The 16,840-nt window shown below is 52.0% G+C and overlaps 5 protein-coding genes across 6 annotated transcripts; 1 reads left to right on the forward strand and 4 right to left on the reverse strand.

Moving 5' to 3' along the window:
- Nucleotides 1–56: 56 nt before the first annotated feature.
- npd-1 (nitropropane dioxygenase-1) lies at nt 57–2,223 on the reverse strand. The gene is made up of 6 exons (XM_952495.3): nt 1,695–2,223; nt 1,046–1,609; nt 896–924; nt 726–811; nt 484–660; nt 57–393 (listed from the first exon to the last, which is right to left on the reverse strand). The coding sequence occupies exons 1-6, from the start codon at nt 1,861–1,863 to the stop codon at nt 282–284; spliced, it is 1,137 nt and encodes a 378-aa protein (XP_957588.1). The 5' UTR covers nt 1,864–2,223; the 3' UTR covers nt 57–281.
- A 95-nt stretch (nt 2,224–2,318) lies between these two features.
- On the reverse strand, nt 2,319–4,461 carry NCU03950 (hypothetical protein). Its single transcript, XM_952496.3, has 3 exons — nt 4,268–4,461; nt 3,973–4,173; nt 2,319–3,892 (listed from the first exon to the last, which is right to left on the reverse strand). Exons 1-3 carry the CDS (start codon nt 4,317–4,319, stop codon nt 2,643–2,645), a joined length of 1,503 nt encoding a protein of 500 aa, XP_957589.2. The 5' UTR covers nt 4,320–4,461; the 3' UTR covers nt 2,319–2,642.
- Nucleotides 4,462–8,239: 3,778 nt separating this feature from the next.
- NCU03952 (U3 small nucleolar ribonucleoprotein Mpp10) lies at nt 8,240–11,480 on the forward strand. The gene has a single exon (XM_952498.3). It carries the CDS (start codon nt 8,649–8,651, stop codon nt 11,025–11,027), a length of 2,379 nt encoding a protein of 792 aa, XP_957591.3. The 5' UTR covers nt 8,240–8,648; the 3' UTR covers nt 11,028–11,480.
- Nucleotides 11,481–12,222: 742 nt separating this feature from the next.
- On the reverse strand, nt 12,223–13,821 carry nuo19.3 (NADH:ubiquinone oxidoreductase 19.3). Its single transcript, XM_952499.3, has 3 exons — nt 13,601–13,821; nt 13,289–13,475; nt 12,223–13,155 (listed from the first exon to the last, which is right to left on the reverse strand). Exons 1-3 carry the CDS (start codon nt 13,641–13,643, stop codon nt 12,705–12,707), a joined length of 681 nt encoding a protein of 226 aa, XP_957592.1. The 5' UTR covers nt 13,644–13,821; the 3' UTR covers nt 12,223–12,704.
- Nucleotides 13,822–14,255: 434 nt separating this feature from the next.
- tbg lies at nt 14,256–16,740 on the reverse strand. Of its 2 annotated transcripts, XM_011396588.1 has the most exons (5): nt 16,586–16,624; nt 16,493–16,533; nt 15,281–16,389; nt 14,916–15,220; nt 14,256–14,850 (listed from the first exon to the last, which is right to left on the reverse strand). In XM_011396588.1, exons 1-4 carry the CDS (start codon nt 16,591–16,593, stop codon nt 14,993–14,995), a joined length of 1,386 nt encoding a protein of 461 aa, XP_011394890.1. In that variant the 5' UTR covers nt 16,594–16,624; the 3' UTR covers nt 14,256–14,850; nt 14,916–14,992. The 2 variants fall into 2 exon arrangements, with proteins under 2 accessions (XP_011394890.1, XP_011394889.1); XM_011396587.1 differs by having other exon boundaries at nt 14,256–15,220; nt 16,586–16,740.
- Between the last annotated feature and the right edge of the window lie 100 nt (nt 16,741–16,840).

Raw genomic sequence — 16,840 nt, forward strand, 5'->3', positions numbered from 1 at the left:
TGTCCAAAGAGACTATGTCAGCGTCCGTCCACTTTCTGTTATCACCGTCTCGACCGTTTCGATAAGAAATCAATAATTCCTTTTCTTATCTTATTTCGAATTATCATGTTTTTGCTTCCCATCCCTCGTGCCCATTACGACGAAGAGCAATAAAGAGGCAGAACACAGTCAAAGATCACCAAGGAACCGAAGACCAAACTCGCTTGCGATCTGTAGTTACGATATTGACCCATGCGTTTTCAATCACCCATCATTACACGCGGCACCCCTTAGGCCCCCCCTTAAGCAGCAAAAGCCTGAATCTTCTTGATCCTCTCTTTGGCCTCTTCCCTCAACTCCCTAACAATATCGCCAGCCGGCCTCTGGTCCTTTATCAGACCCACAGCAGTCCCGCTGCACATAGACATACCAGTTAGCAAACAGCATCAACAGTCTTTTTGCAAGATAAAGGAAAGAAGAGAGAGAGAAAAAAAAAAAACATACGACCAAGTCACAGCCCGCGAGTTATCCCCAGAGCTCGCTGCCTCCTTGAACTTCTTGTGATTCTCTTCAAAGGGGACACCGGCCGCGTGGTCGTCGTAGGAGGCATTGCGAACGGCTCGCCCGTCGTAGACGTTGTGCCAGATTGTGTTGCAGTTGATTTGGTCGTGGAAATGGGATCTATGATCTGGTTGTCAGGAGGCTGCTGCTGGTGTGCAGTTCAGGGTTAAAAGGGTATGACTAACTTGACGGTGTTGAGACCACCATCGTTTGTCTCGAGGATGACCTTCCTGCGGAACTCGGGGGTGGAAGCTTCGACTGCTACGGTGAACTGAAAGGGAGGCTTGTCAGTACTTCTTTTCCCATCCAGAAGGAGGGGGAAAAGGGGGGGGGAGGGATCTGGAGAAGAACTTACCCTAGTACCCAATACCACACCCTCGGCGCCTATTAATCAATTTAACCAGGTAGTTAGCACATCGTCACCCATCTCGTCATATTCACCCACCACTTATCCTCATCCATTTCACTTCACTTCCCCAGAGAGAACACAGAAAAGAAAACTCACCTAGACCCAGCGCCCCTACAACCCCCCTCCCATCCGCCACACCTCCCGCCGCCACAACCACCACCTCTCGTTCCTTGAACTCTCTATCAAGCATATCCCTAACCTCCGGTACCAAACTCACAATCCCACTCCCTGTAGCAAGCTGATGCCCTCCCGCATCGATCCCTTGCGCAACAATCACATCTGCCCCATCTGCCGCCGCCTTCCTTGCATCTTTCACCGTGCCTACTTGAAAGAATACCACGAACCCCGAAGCGTGAAGGGCCTCGATGATTTGCTTTGCTGTTCCCTTTGCGCCAGGCTCGGAAGAGGCCTCGAAATCCGGGTCGTTGGCGAAGAGCCAGACTGCTTGCGGGGAGTGTTCGATCAGGATGGGCAGGACGGTGTCGGTTACGTAGGGAACGGAGATGGTGTGGGTTAAAATGAGGCCGACGCCAATGCCGGGGAGAGGGGTGAGGGGGCGGTCGGTAAGACCGAGGCGGCTGCGGGCGGAGGCGAGTTCGGTAGAGAGGGCGGTTAGGTGGGAGGAGCCGGGGCGGAAGTCGGAGCCGCCGGCGACAAAGCCTGGAAAAGGTTGCGCGGTGGTGTTAGTGCTGGGGGGTGTTGTAGATGAGATGGGTGAGTGGTAATGAGAGAAGGGGAGACGAACCAATACCGCCGGCCTTGGATACCTCGGCCGCAAGAGTGCCGTTGGCGATGAGATACATGGGGGCGCTGATGATGACGGGGTTCTTGGTGGTGGGGAACCAGGAGTTCAGCTTCGTGAGGGCCGCTTGGGCAGATTCCTCCTTCTTGCTGCTGTGGCCTGGGAAGTGCATGTTTATTGGTATATCTTGTTGATTCTGATTTCAAGTGTCTTTGGTGTTGTTGTTATGGTTGGTGAATGATTGTGAGGTGAGGTGCGGGGTGACGGTATGCTTATATAAATACTCCAACTCGGCGATGAGGTTCTCCGCGGAGGTTGTACTTACACCACAACTCAAAGTGGAGAAGGGTCACTCTTATATACGACAACAGCCGATCGCGTTCCGGTGGCTATGTTGAGTAACTTGCGACTTTCTCGAAAACTTGCTGTATTCCTGAACGATTTCCTGATTGGGATGTTTGGTATGGGTCCGGACATGGGGTGAATTACCGAGGAGAATAGGTAGGTGATTCACACTTGCACCGTTCCTTTCCCCACAAGGTCCCTCGGTCAAATAGTTGAACATTGACAGATGAAATCTGAACTTGGGAAGAAAGGGAAGCATGAGATCAGACACCCTGAGTATATATTATGTGTCTCTAGGATGAGGCGGCAATGCCATTCAATCGAAAAGTCGCGGTCATAGGTGAATGTATAGTAAGTACTGTCTGTTTTTGGATCAGTCATCAATATGATCTATCGCTAGATGACGTTGTGGGTCTGGTAGCCCCAATCCGCTGTCTGTCTATTCAATGTTGCCCTTTGAGCTACCCAAGGCCTTTGAACAGAGCTGTGTGCAACACATGAGTTGCTGTCAATCGTTATCAAGAGCTTCAAGGCTCCCGTATCCCTTTGGCCCTTGGCATGGGCAACATACTCTCACCTGCATGACCGCATAAGCATTGGCAGCCATCAGGGCGCCTTTCCCACCATCAAGACCAACAATATCGCATTGCCGACGCACGCCACTACAAATGTCACCCACACCGCAATCTCTCCTATCATCGAAGGTGCTTGAAACTCGTGCCTCGAATTCCACATGCACAACGCAGCGACTGCCGTGCCCAGCGAGGTGACGATCCCGACTGTCACGCCAGCATCTACCTCCATTCTCATCTTGTGGCGGCCCGTCATAATCAACATTGTCGCAATACCCATCAGCACAAACGTGACCAGGTAGCAGCCCCAAGTGCCCCAAAACAACGTTTCGTCGCGATGGCGTGCAATGCGTTGTTGTTCTAGGCTTCGGTAGCCCGACTCCGGAAACTCCTCAGAAGACGCATAGCCGTAAGAGCCTCTTCTCTCGGCGCGCCAACGACCACGGCTGAAGCTGTGTGGAGGCGAGTTTGTGAAGCGATCGCTGACGTTGTCATCGTCGATGTCGGTGTCGATGGGGGCAACGCCAGGAGGGTATGTAAAATAGCTGGGCGGCGCGAGGGTCGCGCCGTACCGGTCGGTCGACTGGGTTTGCGAGGATCCTAGTAGAGGCTGCTGTTCTGTACTTTCGTTTGCGCGTTGGTCTGGTGTTGATTCCTGACCACGCCCCATGATTTTCTTCATCGGCGACGAGATCCAGTTCATTATGCTGCTTACACCAGGGAATTTCATCTCTTCATCCGGGTTGATATAGATGGCATATTCATCGCAACGGTCGTCGCCGGCTTCGCTGCCGTGGTCATATTCGTTCCAATATCCTGTCGGGGCATCATCCTCGGGAACAATGGTCACGTTAGGCACGAGTCGGTGTTCCCCAGCGCTGGCCGGGCGGGTGGGCGTGGCGGGCTGGGTAGGTGGAGAGGAACTGCCACTACGACTCGAATCTCTCGGCGAGGCAGAGCGTATCGTCTGTAGCAGGTTTTCGTATTGTGATTGAAGCCGGGAGAAGTCACGCTTGGTGAAGCTTTTGGGGTTCGCCAGGATGGTTTCCCTGAACCGCGAGCCGAGAGTCGCCGAGCCCGTCCATTTCCGGTACTTCTTTAGAATCTTGCGAAAGGCAACGGTGTGTGCATTGACAAAGCGTTGGAGGGCCTGGATCTCGTCACCGCATTGTAGCAATTCTTGTTCGTATCTTGCAAATTGGCGCTGTCTTTTGGTCGAAGTGCGCGTTCTCGTAGAGGCAGCGCATCGGACAATATGGGCGTGTATTTGATTGGACAAGTGTTCTGGCGACGTGTGTCAAGATGTTAGTAATACGCGGCCGGAGTTGGGAGAATAGAGTGGCAGCGAGACGAGGTAAACATACGAAGACGGCGCGCTATTTCGTCCGCTTTGCTTGATACAAACAGATCGACACGATCATGTTGTCGGCAAAGCTCGTCGTAGAGGTCGTCTTCAAACTTTGAGAGTGCGGCGGCTTGGTGGCCTGGAATGGCAATCGCGGTTCCCTGAGACCTGGTGGTGTGCGCCTTGATGTAGTGTTTTAGCGAGTTGTAGTCGATGTTATCTGCTCGGTTGAGGTAAAGATCAGCAGGCATTCGTTGGTGAGATGTGGCACAGTCATCGGCAAAACCGGCGGAACAAGACGGGGAAAGACATACGGATTCGCCATTGGGGGACAGACTCCCTGTCAAACTGCTCCCCAAACTTCATTCCTGGTAGATGTGGTGGGCTGTAGTGGTGGTTGTACGGGTGTAGAGATTGGCACTTGTAATGCACGTATTGCAAGAAATGTCCTTTCACAACGTCGTCGAATCCCGTCTTGGGAGAGGTTACACCCGGTGGCGTCGATGTACGAAATAAACCGGTCTGCTGGGACTTTGATGGTCTGTACCGCTCCAAAAACCTGCTTCTTCTTTGTGCCTTTGTTTTGGTTCAAGTCGACGCCAAAGGCAGTGCAAAAAAGGCCGGAATGAATCTGTAATGACGATGTTGTTGGAGGGAGGCAAGCGGTTATATGCACAGATAAGAGAGGTAGTGTACAACTGTCTGTCGGGAACCCGCACCAGCGTCTCTTGCACCAACGGCACTGTGGCTATGACGAAAGTGTGGGATAAAAGCTTTGATCGCTGGCGGAGACGGTCTGGGGGAATGGGGACTGGACAGCCCAGGGTGTTGACTGTCTGAGGTCGTGATAAGGACGACCGGGGGACCGTGTGGGCTTGGAGAAGACGGTGAAGTTTCAACCGAGCGATCAACACAAACACTTCAGATTCGTTTCGGATGGCTGGAGACGGAGCGTCGCTAGACTTAGTTGGTAGAGTGGTCTAGAATGGCTGGCCAACGGTTGACTGCCGTCATTTGCGCTTAGTCTTTAGTGTGAACGTCGACCGAAGGCTGCAAGGAACTGGCGGGGAGAAAAGTGAAAGGAGACAAAGACGACGAAGATGGCAGAGAAGAAAGGAAGAAACGAAGTGTAGTAGTGTATGTGACGACAGGCCGAGCCGAAGTGAATCTGAAGAGCCATCAAATCTGAGACAAGCAGAGAGACAACTTGATAACTAAGTAAGCTGGAGTCACAGGCTTTTGAGAAAGCCAAGGAATCAAAATCAAGAAGGTCCTGTCCATCCAATGCGAACGAGAGGAACCACCTTCCACTCGACCTTTCTCAGTGGGTAAGTGGGTCTTTCTGCCAGGACCCAATGCAGCCCGGTCCGGGTCCCTCCAGGGCAGGGAAATCTTTGGTGGAACCTCGAGGTTTCCTGTGGGCTCTTTACACTACACTACGACGTAGCAGAAGTGGAGATGGAACCAACTGAGTTTGTGGTGTCCATCCTCTGCAACCATGTCCGTCAATGAGGTTTTCTTTTTGTTGGTTATCTTCAGGAACTTGCTTCAGTTCCTGGCCTCCCGTCTTTACCGTCCCGGAATATGGTTTTTGATTGGCACGGTTCCTTAATAGTTCCACCCTGGTCTAGAATCATCGGCCCTGTCATAGTTCAGTAAGCAGGCACGTGCTTGGGGCTGCCCGTGTCGTTGCCCGGGAAGCTACCCTCGGGAACGGTTATGGTAGACCTGCAATCTCTCCCCTTCTTTGTTCGGCTAAAAGGCACGCGACCAAGTGTTCTGTGTGTTTACCTTATCCACAAGCGAGCGTTTGTCGAGGATGAGTCTGGGCTATCACCAACTCGTTTATTATTGATCTACAAATTCATGCTAAAAGTTTTGTTAGCGCGAGACGTACAACGTCTTCAAACGAGGAAGAGAATCACTGACTATGGCGCTGCTATTGGTCTAGAAACACGCCAAAACCCGACCCGGATAAAGCGACTGTGCTCGATTCCATATGGCCTGTGTGGGTCCCATACAAATCGACAGCCAAGCTCAGCCAAGACCCAAAGCTTGGCATCTGTCGCGCCAACTTTCGCGACCGCAAGTCACCACCAAAGTCACCACCAAATGTCATTATCTTAACAACGATAATAAGAACTTAAAACCACCTTTTTTTAAAGCGTTGGACTTTCATTCACACGCAGGGGCCTCTCACCGGCCCCCTACACCCCCGGAACTAACCCTAACGCCTAACCCTAACCACTAACCCTAACCACTAATCTAGGTTACCGGGAGGTGACATGTGCCTTGGCCCACACAGGCTGTTTGGAATCGCGCACAGTCGCTTTATCCGGGTCGGCCAAAACCACCTCCAGGGTAACAACGATTGATCGTCCTCCACCAGGTTCCCCATACACACCCATTATGGTTGCGTAACTGGCTCGTCCAGGACAAAAAGAAAAACATGGTCTCCAGAACATGATGTCAACGGCATATTGACAAAACACCTACGAGTTTGTAAGGCTGTAGACACTTGTTGAGAACCATAAATGACCATGAAGACGAATAAAAGAGGTAAAATTAACGAGAGGAAATGTCATGATTCTGGTCTGGGCCGGCTGCAGTCTCTTTCATTTTGTCTCGACCGAGGTTAGGTAGGTACGGTACTCAAGCATTTGCACCGTGGTCCTACCAAGAGAAAACGATCGAGTTGCCACTGGTACAGCTGCAAGACGGCTCCCAACAGCATAGATGGGGTGGGGCGACGGACAGGTGCTCTTGACAAGTCGTGTTGTGAAGACCTGTTGTGGGATGCAGTTTCTCCTCTCACCCTCACATAGAGCCTGCCAGAAGGGAGGCGGATATGGAAAATAGAAAAGAATGAATCGGCCCGTCCGGATTTTCACAAGGAGATCTCCTTCGCTTGACAAATTAGGTAACATCCGGCAACTCAAAAGTATTTCCCGTCCCTCCATCTCGACGTATCTTCCAGCTCTGTAACCAAACAGTGTGCGATTGGCAGTTACATAGTGTGAGCCAACCGAAACTTCTCTCGCGACCTCCTGTACGACTTTGGAAATGTTGCCGTTAACTTGGCCATTCTACTCTAGGTAGGTAGCAGAGATAGATGGTGTGATGCGATTGGACCGAGCAACGCCACTTAGCGATCAAGTTCATGTGTCGTACTATACAGGAGGCCACTGACACTTGATGGGATCCTCGCCGTTCACGACAGCAAGTTAGTGGTTACATAGCAAACATCTTCACCGTGAGGTTCACAGTTATTTCCCGGCGAACATGAAAAAGAGGTCATATTGAGAGCACGCAACGCACGACCATAGAGGCTGGGATCACCAAAGCCACCATCGCCCTCACATTGACCTCGGCAACCGCTAAAGAACATGATACAATTCCCTGGCCTGGGATACGAAGGTCTTGAGTATCACTCGCAGCTCGGCTCGGCGGGACACTCTCCCGCGAGTTGCATTCAATGAAGGCTTAGACGGTCCAGACCCTAATGCAGCACGTCAACGCTGCTGTCGTATTTTGAAAGAATACCTCATGGTCCGTCAAAATTCTCACGGGCGATACCATATGCATAGGGATGTGGCTTGTGAAGGAACTTCAACAAGTGTTATGACTTGCAGCATCTTTCCCCGAAGGTGCGCAAATAACACCCTTACATTTCTACTATGTAATAAGAGCTTTCTCTGCACGTTATCCAGACCATGAAGAAGAGCCGGCTGGGTAAGTAGCCTACCTCTACAGAAAATAGTCCATCAACGTCTGTCGCAGAGATCTCATTACGATGTTGAAAAGAACACGAGAAGCATACTGTAATGTAGCTAGTATGAGGCAAACCTAGCGCTCTTCCTCAATGGGGTTAATCGTTGGTTTAACATTTTACAGTTCTTGCACAATTTAATTACCTTTTACCGTTTGACAAGAAACTTCCAGTTACGACGAAAGTGAAGCGGCGAAAGATACAATAGACTATGTACGAGCTGATGGGATTGATAGGGTAGTCTGGAATTTTAGATAAGGAAGTGCTGATAACAAGCTAGGTGCCTGTGTCGAAACGGCGACTTCACCTATCCAACAGCACTGGAGATCGTTGCGTGATTGCTTACTGAGTTTCCAGTAACTTCAGAGTAACTCGCTAGCGTATGCTATATTTAAAAAAAGGTCATTGTGAATTCATCCCCTCTCTCAAGCTTGATGTCGAGCATCTCCTTTGAGACTGCATGCACTTTGTGGTTTGTTTACTTGACATTGTCATCCGATTATAAGTGTTAAGGCAACCTCGTCTTATAGCGGTGCACCGCCCTGAAGCTTAACAACAAGAGAAGTGGGACCTACTTCCATTTCCAGAGAGCAGAATCACCCATCATTGGTCAATTCACAGCCAGCCCCATAAGCTGGTGCGGGGACGCCTGCCTCCACGCTTCGCCGTTTCCTGGACCTTGGAGAGCGCTATGGCAGAAAAAATTTTGGTCCATCAATATCGCCGGCTGGCAACCAAACATCGTCAGGTCGAACTTTTTTTTGTTTTGGTACGGGCAACGGCAAACACCGACGCCCTGCCATTTCTTAGTCAAGCGTCCATATTGAACCCTCAAGTCAGACACTTGTATGACAAGGCCAGCCTCGATACCCTAGCCTTGATTGATCTTCTTACAGCATTAGTCCAACCCTACCTAAAAAACAGACATGGCAGCTGGCAGCATAACCTCTTCCGTAACCTCGACATCCCAAACAATCACCCACGACCCCTCCACACACAACAGCGTCATGGCCGCTACCCTCGCCGCATCGTCGAGCGGCAGCACCTCTCCTTCGACAATTGCCAACAACCCCGTCGTCGCCTCCTTCCTCTCGGCCCTGGCCGACGAGTCCAACCGCCACGTCTTCCTGCAGCCGCCCTCGACCCTTCCCGCCGGATCCCTCCTGCTCGCCAAGGAGACCCTCGACGCGCTCGCCTCGCAGGTCAGTGACCACCAGCAGGCAAAGCTGAAAGAGATCGCGGCCACCATCGGTGGAAAGAAGCGCAAGCGTGAGGCTGGCTATGACAAGAATGCCGTGCTCAAGATTCGCAAGCTGCACGTCGACGACGGCTTCGAGACGGAGCAGATTTGGCAGCAGGCCAAGAAGATCATTGCCAGCGCCACAAAGGAGGCTGGCGATGTGCTGAAGGAGCTGGAGGAGAACGGGATTGTGGGCACCGGCGAGGAACAAGAGAAGACCATTGAGTTTGGAGAGGATGGGTTTGAGCTTGGTTCTGATGAGGAGGAGGAGGACGATGAGGAGGATGCTGATAGCGAATCTGGTTCTGGCTCTGAAGGAGAAGAGGATGAGGAGGATGACGAAGAAGAATTAGAAGGAGAAGAGGGCAGCCAGATCGACGACGATGAAGAAATCGAGATCGATGGCGAAGAGGTTGAATTCTCGGACGAAGATGGAGAAGGAGAGTTTGATGAGGAGGAGGAGGAAGAAGAAGAAGAAGAAGAAGAAGAAGAAGAGGAAGAGGATGCGCCAGAACTTGTCGAGGATCCCAACGGCCTCAACGACGGCTTCTTCTCAATAGACGACTTCAACCGGCAGACACAGTTGTGGGAGGACGCGGATGCCCGTGCGGACCCCAACGTCGATGCCGACAGCGACGACGAACAGCTAGACTGGCACGCCGATCCTTTCGCGACAAAGCCAAAATCAAAGAAGGGCAAGAGCGACAAGAAGAAGGACGAAGACCAGGATGAGGACGACGTCGACATGGGCGATGAATCCGAAGACGACGAGGCCCTCGAGGCTGCTGCCGCCGCCCACGCCAAGAAACTCAAGGGCAAGAAGAACGTGGAGCAGCTCGAGGACGATGGCGACGATCTCGGCCTTACAGATGGTGTTCTCGGTATGGACATGGACCTTACCGCCAACGACATTTACTACAAGGACTTCTTCGCGCCACCTCAAAAGAAGAAGACCGGCAACCAAAGGAAAGGAGGCTATTTCCCCAAGAAACTTGAGCAGCCAGATGAGGCCGATATGGAGAGAGCCGAGAATGATGTGCGCCGCGATCTCTTCGACGACATCTCGGAGAATGAAGATGAAGATAAGCTCTCGGATCTTGATGCTGGTGATCCGAGATCTCGCCGGTCCGCCCACGAGCGCAGACAAGCCAAGATTGCCGAGGAGATCCGCAGGCTCGAGTCTGAGCTAGTTGCCAAGCGCGCCTGGACTCTGTCCGGTGAGGCTTCCGCGCAAGCTCGTCCCATGAACTCGCTCCTGGAGGAAGACCTCGAGTTTGAGCATGTCGGAAAGCCTGTCCCCGTCATTACCGAGGAGGTTTCCGAGACGATTGAGGCGCTCATCAAACGCCGCATTCTTGCCAACGAGTTCGACGAGGTTCTCAGGAGACGTCCTGACACCCTCAATAACCCCAACAACGCGCGCCGCGGTCTCGTTGAGATCGACGACACCAAGGGCAAGCAGTCTCTCGCCGAGATCTACGAGGAGGAGCACATCAAGAAGGCCAACCCGGACGAGTACGTCAGCGCTTCGGACGAGAAGCTCACGCGCGACGAGGCCGAGATCAAGAACATGTGGAAGGACATCTGCGCCAAGCTCGACGCCCTCAGCAGCTGGCACTACAAGCCTAAACCCGCCGCACCCACCATCAGCGTTGTCACCGACGTCGCCACCGTCGCCATGGAGGACGCCATGCCCACCACGGCCCAGGGTGTGTCGGGTGGCGAGAGCACGCTCGCGCCCCAGGAGGTGTACGCCCCCGGCAAGGACTCAGTCGAGAAGGGCGAGGTCGTGGCCAAGAGCGGCCTGCCGATTGCCAAGGAGGAGATGAGCCGCGAGGAGAAGGCTAGGAGACGCAGACGCGAGAAGGAGCGCATCCGCAAGGCCGGCGGCCTGGATGCGAACAAGAACATCAGCAAGGGTGCCCAGGAACGCAAGGAGACGATGAGCCAGCTCAAGAAGGGCGGTGTCAAGGTTATTAACCGGAAGGGTGAGACGGTTGGGTTGGATGGCAAGAAGATCGCGGAGCAGAAGGGTCCTACGTCGAGTGGTGCCTTCAAGCTTTAAAGGTCGGGTTGTTAGACGAGGGATAGACGTAGGAAGAAGATGGATGATACCCTGATGGGTTGGACGGGTGGGCAGTCTTGGCTAAGGGCGATCTGTAAAGGTCTTTTTCTTTTGTATGGAATAGGTACATAATTGGGAGTTCAAAAACTATGCATGAGTTTGTTTTTCATCGGCCGTCAGCCGGTATACAATGCTCAACTGTTCACGTTCAACATTGTCGAAGATGATTCTTGTGTGCCTAATATTATGGAGTCAGTACAACAACTAATCCTGGCCCTCTCCAACCTCATTGCTCTGTTTCCCCTCATGCTTTCCTTCTGTTACCCGTCACTATTCTCCGTGTGATCTTTCCTCCAATTCAGCCCAGATCATAGCGACTCATAACTTGGTACCTACCTCTACCTCCACAGGTCTACAAAGTGAAAAAATGCAAAATCAGTCTAGCTATCCACCCTCAGCCAAATTGGTAACTCTCCATTTTCATTACATCTTATTAGTATTTGGGATTGCCTACCCCTACTACTAGCTTGCCCTTTATCAAAAAAAAAAAAAAAAAAAAAAAAAAAAAAAAAAAAAAAAAAAAAAAAAAAAAAAAAAGAAAAGAAAAGAAAGAAAAAAAATAAAAGGAAAAAAAAAGAAACAAAAAAAAAGGAAAAAGGAAAAAGTTCCCTCTACCTTGTTCAAGGCTATCTGTACCCCGGACCTCAGGTTTTGGTTGATTAAGAAGAAGTGAAGAGAGAAGTGAAGAGAGAAGTGAAGAGAGAAGTGAAGAGAGAAGTGAAGAGAGAAGTGAAGAGAGAAGTGAAAAGGGGATAACCCGAGGCTGAAGAGACCATGAAGAGACAGTTAAGCATGTTGTACACTACCTCTTATTCTGTTTGAAACCGTCTTCTTCGTCCGCCCTAATAAGACCTAGTGCCAGACGAACTGTCCAGACTATGTTTGGTATCATTCTACATCCATCATCCGCGTCCACCTCTGCAATCCACCACTGGCTTCTTGATATAGTTTGTTCATTTTTGGATTTATGAGCATGTACCCAAAATTGAAGGGGTAATCACATAGATATACTAGTTCTGGGGAACAGCTCGTGAGCCATTGACTTCTCGAAGACGGTCCGGAGATGTGAATACATACCCATATACGACAGACCATTTGCAGTCCCCTCTCGATCACGATGACTTGTTTGGGAGGGCCAAGGACATATGTGTTTCGAAAATCTCTCCTTGTTTTCATAGCAAGGATTGGCTACTTGAGTCTCTTATGAGGACTTTACAGTCGAACAATGGGTCGTTTTCTGGCCCTCGTCTCACTTGCCAACTGACTCGAGCATATACAGCAAAAGTACACAGTCACACGTCTTGAAGCAAAACAAAGTACAACTGGCCGACACTTTTCCAGCTCATGATGAGCTTTGAACGGATAAGGGAGAAAAAGCAAGACGCAAACTCTGAGCATAATACATCTTGTCTAATTTCCACTGAAGTTCCTTCTTGTGAGCCGTTGTTCTCGAGCTCTTCCGTTCGTCCATGAAATCTAACCGTGCTGTCTTTCCGGTTTTTACCACCACTCAATCTTCTTCTTTCATCGATCCTTTCTTGGCGCTACCACTCACCCCAAAGTCTAACCCCCCTCCCATGACCACGACAAGCAAGTGCCAAGCAGTAGTAACGCTCTCTACTTGCGATACCACATCCTCGTAATCTTCGTATTCCGCATCTTCCTCTGCAACTGGAAAATGCCATACATGAGCGCTTCACTAGTAGGCGGGCACCCCGGGACGTAGATGTCAACAGGGACAATCCGGTCGCAGCCGCGCACGACGCTGTACGAGTAGTGGTAGTAGCCGCCGCCGTTGGCGCACGAGCCCATGCTGATGACCCAACGCGGATCGGGCATCTGGTCGTACACCTGGCGCAGGGCGGGCGCCATCTTGTTGGTCAGGGTGCCCGCCACAATCATGACGTCCGACTGGCGGGGCGAGGCACGGAAGATGATGCCCAAACGATCTTGATCGTACCGCGGGGTTGAGAGGTGCATCATCTCGACGGCACAGCAGGCGAGGCCGAAGGTCATGGGCCAGAGAGAGGATTGGCGGGCCCAGTTGACGATGCTGTCGAGGGTTGTGCTATATTTGAATGTGTGTTAGTGGCATGTCCTTGTTGCTTGTGTTGTTGTGGAGAGGGCATAGGGGATATATCCTTGTCCGGATGTCAAGAGCGGATGTGGAGTTCGTGGAGCCCTCGGAACGTGTAACGTACAGAGCATATTGAACGGCGCCCTTGGTGCCCTCCTGGCTGGGAAGAGGAACCTCTCTGCGCTCGCGCCTGGCGATGCCGTGCTGTGCGCCCGCCGGGGCGACGGCACCCGTGGCGTCCTTGCGGGAGGACGAGGAGATGGAAGCGACAGCGGCCGCACGGAAGGGAACGATTTGGGCAGTCGGCCGGGCTGTGGATAGTTGGTTTATCGTCAGCTGGAGTTCGTCGCCGTGGGGATTTCGTGATGGAGCTGTCGAATGACTCGCGCGCTGACTCTCCGTCGCATTCAGAAAACAAAACACAGGCATCACCCACCTCTAAGAGCCATCGAGGCGCCTGTCCTCACAGAAGACATCATGTTGAAAATATCAATTGTCGCAAAAGGAGCGAGGTCTAGGTACCTGGGGAAAGGAGCGAGGGCGAAGAGGGTCCGGAACGGGGCTCGCAATGATAGTATCGACGTCGTCCCACCCAGTCTGCGGTTACACAGCGAGCCTCCGACTCCCCTCAGCGACGGGACTTCAGTTAGTTACAGTGATGCTGCGGCTTAGCCAAGTTATCCCGAGCATTTGCCTCCATAAAGTGACCCACTTTGTGGCGTCGAATAAGGCTGGGGATTTGAGGATTGAAAAGAGCTAGCTTTCCATTGGTCAAGGCATGTTTTCTTCCTGGGGAAGTTGGAGCAACAGGGAAGCTCAAGGGACTTCTGGGAAGGACTCCTACTCCTCCCCTCCCGCGCTGGATGACCATGTCGTTTGAAATCCGTGCATCTCGAATTCTCGCGGTAATCTGCATTGAGCGCAGTGCATCTGATGTATTTTGCCAAATCTTGATGAGGTCATCTTCACCCTGAAGTGTTGGTAGGGAGATACGCCTATCACCGTCCTTGGGTTCCTGATTGAGACTAAAAGCAGTCAATGCCATCCCTGTCTCAATATTTTGTCTAAATACGCTAAGGAGTGCCAAGATGTGGTGATAGCTTCATCTGCATCTATATAGCTTCCTGCAGAGGACCATAACGATATTGATCGCAGCACCCACTGACAATGAAACACAACCAAGAAACAGAAAAAGTAAAAAAAAAAAAGTAAAAAAAAGAGAGAGGACAAGAGCTGGAATCGAACGGCTGACGTCACGTTCAACTGGAAGGGAGTAGAAGAGCCCTATTTTGCATAGCCGGAAGACGCCAGCTTACAGTGCTTCCAGGGAGGTTCTCCCCCGCCATTTAGGTCCCCGTTGGGTCACCTACGGCGGCGAGGGCCCCCCCCCCAGCATGTGGTGCACTACCCTCCTTGTGCAAAGAGAGCTCAGCGCACCACGCCGCTCGACCACGCAGCCACTTGTCAGTTGGTTGAGTACTTATCACCTTGGGGTCCTTTATGAAGCCCAAGCTGAGGTCGCGCGTGCATGCATTTTGGGGTTTGAAGACAAGTGGTATTTCCATAGCCTCAGTGGTCAAAGAGCTGCTGCAATCTATCGACAACATGCCAAACGATACAGAAAACGCGCGCCAACACCTTTCTCCTGGTTTTCCCTCCCGCCCAATAACGCCTGCGAACAACAATCTGGTCGTGATATCGCGTCAGCCTAGTTAAGAAAAAAAAAAAAAAGAAGAGAAAAAGAGGGATACCAGCTGTCTTTAAAGGATCCCAGGTATAGTCGCAAAACAAAAGGCCCCCAGCTGGCCATCATCTGTCCGGCTAAGACTCAAGCCATTCTCTTGTCCGTGTCAGCCGACGCGTTTTCGCCAAGCTCGGGGTTGAGATAATTGGCGTCTTCGGCAGCCTCGTAATCGGCAATAAGGTCCATGACGACCTCCCTGGCTTCGTCAAACTCGTTGAGGTTTTCAGAAAACGGCGCCGTCTTTTTGTAGGCTTCCATAAAGGCGTTGCGCTTCCGCATGCCATCGTACTGCCTAACGATACGCTTGAAGAGCTGTGTGAAGAAATGTCAGTTTGATCATCTATCTAGCCAACACAGCAGCAGTTGACATACCGTAGCAATACTAGTATGGTTTGCCAACATCAAACCACTGACACGATGTGCCATAGTCACGTAGGGACTCCTCTTGGTCAGTGCCACCTGGATGCTAGCGGGACCCCAAGGAATGAATGTAGCAAGACGACGTTCCCTAATACGGAGCAGACTCTTGTGCACATCGGTTGGGTCCACGTCGCCCTGGATGACGTTCAGGATGGAAATGTAGCAGCTCTTCTTGCCGGGTACAGTAGACACCATGCGATTCTTGGGCTGCAGCAATCGTCTCATGACGTCGAGAACCGTCGTTTTGCGCACCGTCTTTGCCTGCTCTACCTGGTCGCCAGTGAAGGGCGTGTACGACGTCATCAAGAAGTGGCATCGAGGAGTCGGAATCAAGGACGCGAGAATGCTGACCAGGTCGTTGTGCATGTAGCCGGGGTATCGAAGGGTGGTTGTGCTGGCGGACATGACGGTCGATACGAGCTGATTCGTCTGTTGGAAGGATGGCTCTTGTACGTGTAGTCTGTCGGCGGCAATGTGTGACAAGGCGCCGTTGTCAAGCACCACTACCGAGTCGGCGTTTTGCGTTAACCTCCTCATGGCAAGTAAACTGTTGTAGGGGTGCACGACAACATCGCCGGCGCTGGTCGTGTCGGGAAATACCGAATATGTCTGGATGATCTTCTTGGGGAAGCGGTCGTTCAGTCGCTCGAGTAGGAAAGAACCCAGGCCTGATCCTGTGCCGCCGGCGATGGAGTGTAACATCATGAAGCCCTCGAGGGAGTCGCTGCCGTCGGCTTCGCGCTCAATCATCTCCATGATCTCCTCATGTACCTGCTCGCCTGTTTGGTAACCATCACCCCAGTTGTTACCCGCACCAAGTCCGCTCTTGCCCACGTAGAAGTTTTCTGGGTTGTATATGTTCCGGTATGGTCCGGTCTGGATGGTATTGATGACTCTGGGTTCGAGATCGATCAGGATGGACCGGGGAATGTATCGCGTATCGTCGCTCTGGTAAAAGAAGACATCTTTACGGTCGCCGCCTTCGGTCGCAAAGTCCTCGATGGTTCCGTCCTGGCTGATGCCATGCTCCAGACAAAGCTGCTGCCAGAACTGGCTTCCGACTTGAGAATGTTAGCAGAAACTGCGCGTCCAGCTGCCGGATGTCGAGGCGCAAGACTGGGTGAAGGTCGACTGCCTCCTCGTCGGGTTGAATTGGGCACTCACTGCTGTTGCCGCACTGGCCGGCCTGGATGGTTATTATTTCTCTGTTTGCCGGTTAGTCACGATATGTTGGGTGCTGGGATGAGGGACGCGTACCTGGGCATGGTGGTGGCATTAACGAGGCGCGAGACCTCCAGGCGGAAATTGTTGCAATTGGGACAAAAGCGGAGGGAACATCGGTAAACATATGGAAGGACGTCAGCAGAGCACGCCCGGTAGTTCCCCACATTGGATTGCAGCACGTTGCCCACCACTACTACGCTAAGATTCCCGCGTCGACGCGACAGAAACGGGAGGAGATGGAACCCAGGTAGCTGCCGTGCCCCTGCGAACGCTACAAGGGACGGGAAA

Source organism: Neurospora crassa, linkage group VI (genome assembly GCF_000182925.2).
Source record: "Neurospora crassa OR74A linkage group VI, whole genome shotgun sequence".
Classification (NCBI taxonomy): Eukaryota; Fungi; Ascomycota; class Sordariomycetes; order Sordariales; family Sordariaceae; genus Neurospora; species Neurospora crassa.

Excerpts from the sequence above, each read along its gene's own strand:
- NCU03950 (XM_952496.3), bottom strand. The coding sequence starts at position 4,319 with ATGAAGTTTGGGGAGCAGTTTGACAGGGAGTCTGTCCCCCAATGGCGA. Across the intron at positions 4,174-4,267 it reads TGTCCCCCAATGGCGAATCC|ATAACATCGACTACAACTCG; the intron begins GTATGTCTTTCC and ends TCAACCGAGCAG. Across the intron at positions 3,893-3,972 it reads CGAAATAGCGCGCCGTCTTC|AACACTTGTCCAATCAAATA; the intron begins GTATGTTTACCT and ends ACACGTCGCCAG.
- tbg (XM_011396587.1), bottom strand. Across the intron at positions 16,390-16,492 it reads CGGCCAGTGCGGCAACAGCA|TCGGAAGCCAGTTCTGGCAG; the intron begins GTGAGTGCCCAA and ends AACATTCTCAAG. Across the intron at positions 15,221-15,280 it reads ACCATACTAGTATTGCTACG|CTCTTCAAGCGTATCGTTAG; the intron begins GTATGTCAACTG and ends TTCTTCACACAG.
- nuo19.3 (XM_952499.3), bottom strand. The coding sequence starts at position 13,643 with ATGATGTCTTCTGTGAGGACAGGCGCCTCGATGGCTCTTAGAG. Across the intron at positions 13,476-13,600 it reads CGCCTCGATGGCTCTTAGAG|CCCGGCCGACTGCCCAAATC; the intron begins GTGGGTGATGCC and ends AACTATCCACAG. Across the intron at positions 13,156-13,288 it reads GGCGCCGTTCAATATGCTCT|CACAACCCTCGACAGCATCG; the intron begins GTACGTTACACG and ends ATTCAAATATAG.
- npd-1 (XM_952495.3), bottom strand. The coding sequence starts at position 1,863 with ATGCACTTCCCAGGCCACAGCAGCAAGAAGGAGGAATCTGCCCAAGCG. Across the intron at positions 812-895 it reads GTGTGGTATTGGGTACTAGG|TTCACCGTAGCAGTCGAAGC; the intron begins GTAAGTTCTTCT and ends CCTCCCTTTCAG. Across the intron at positions 394-483 it reads TCGCGGGCTGTGACTTGGTC|CGGGACTGCTGTGGGTCTGA; the intron begins GTATGTTTTTTT and ends GTCTATGTGCAG.
- NCU03952 (XM_952498.3), top strand. The coding sequence starts at position 8,649 with ATGGCAGCTGGCAGCATAACCTCTTCCGTAACCTCGACATCCCAAACA.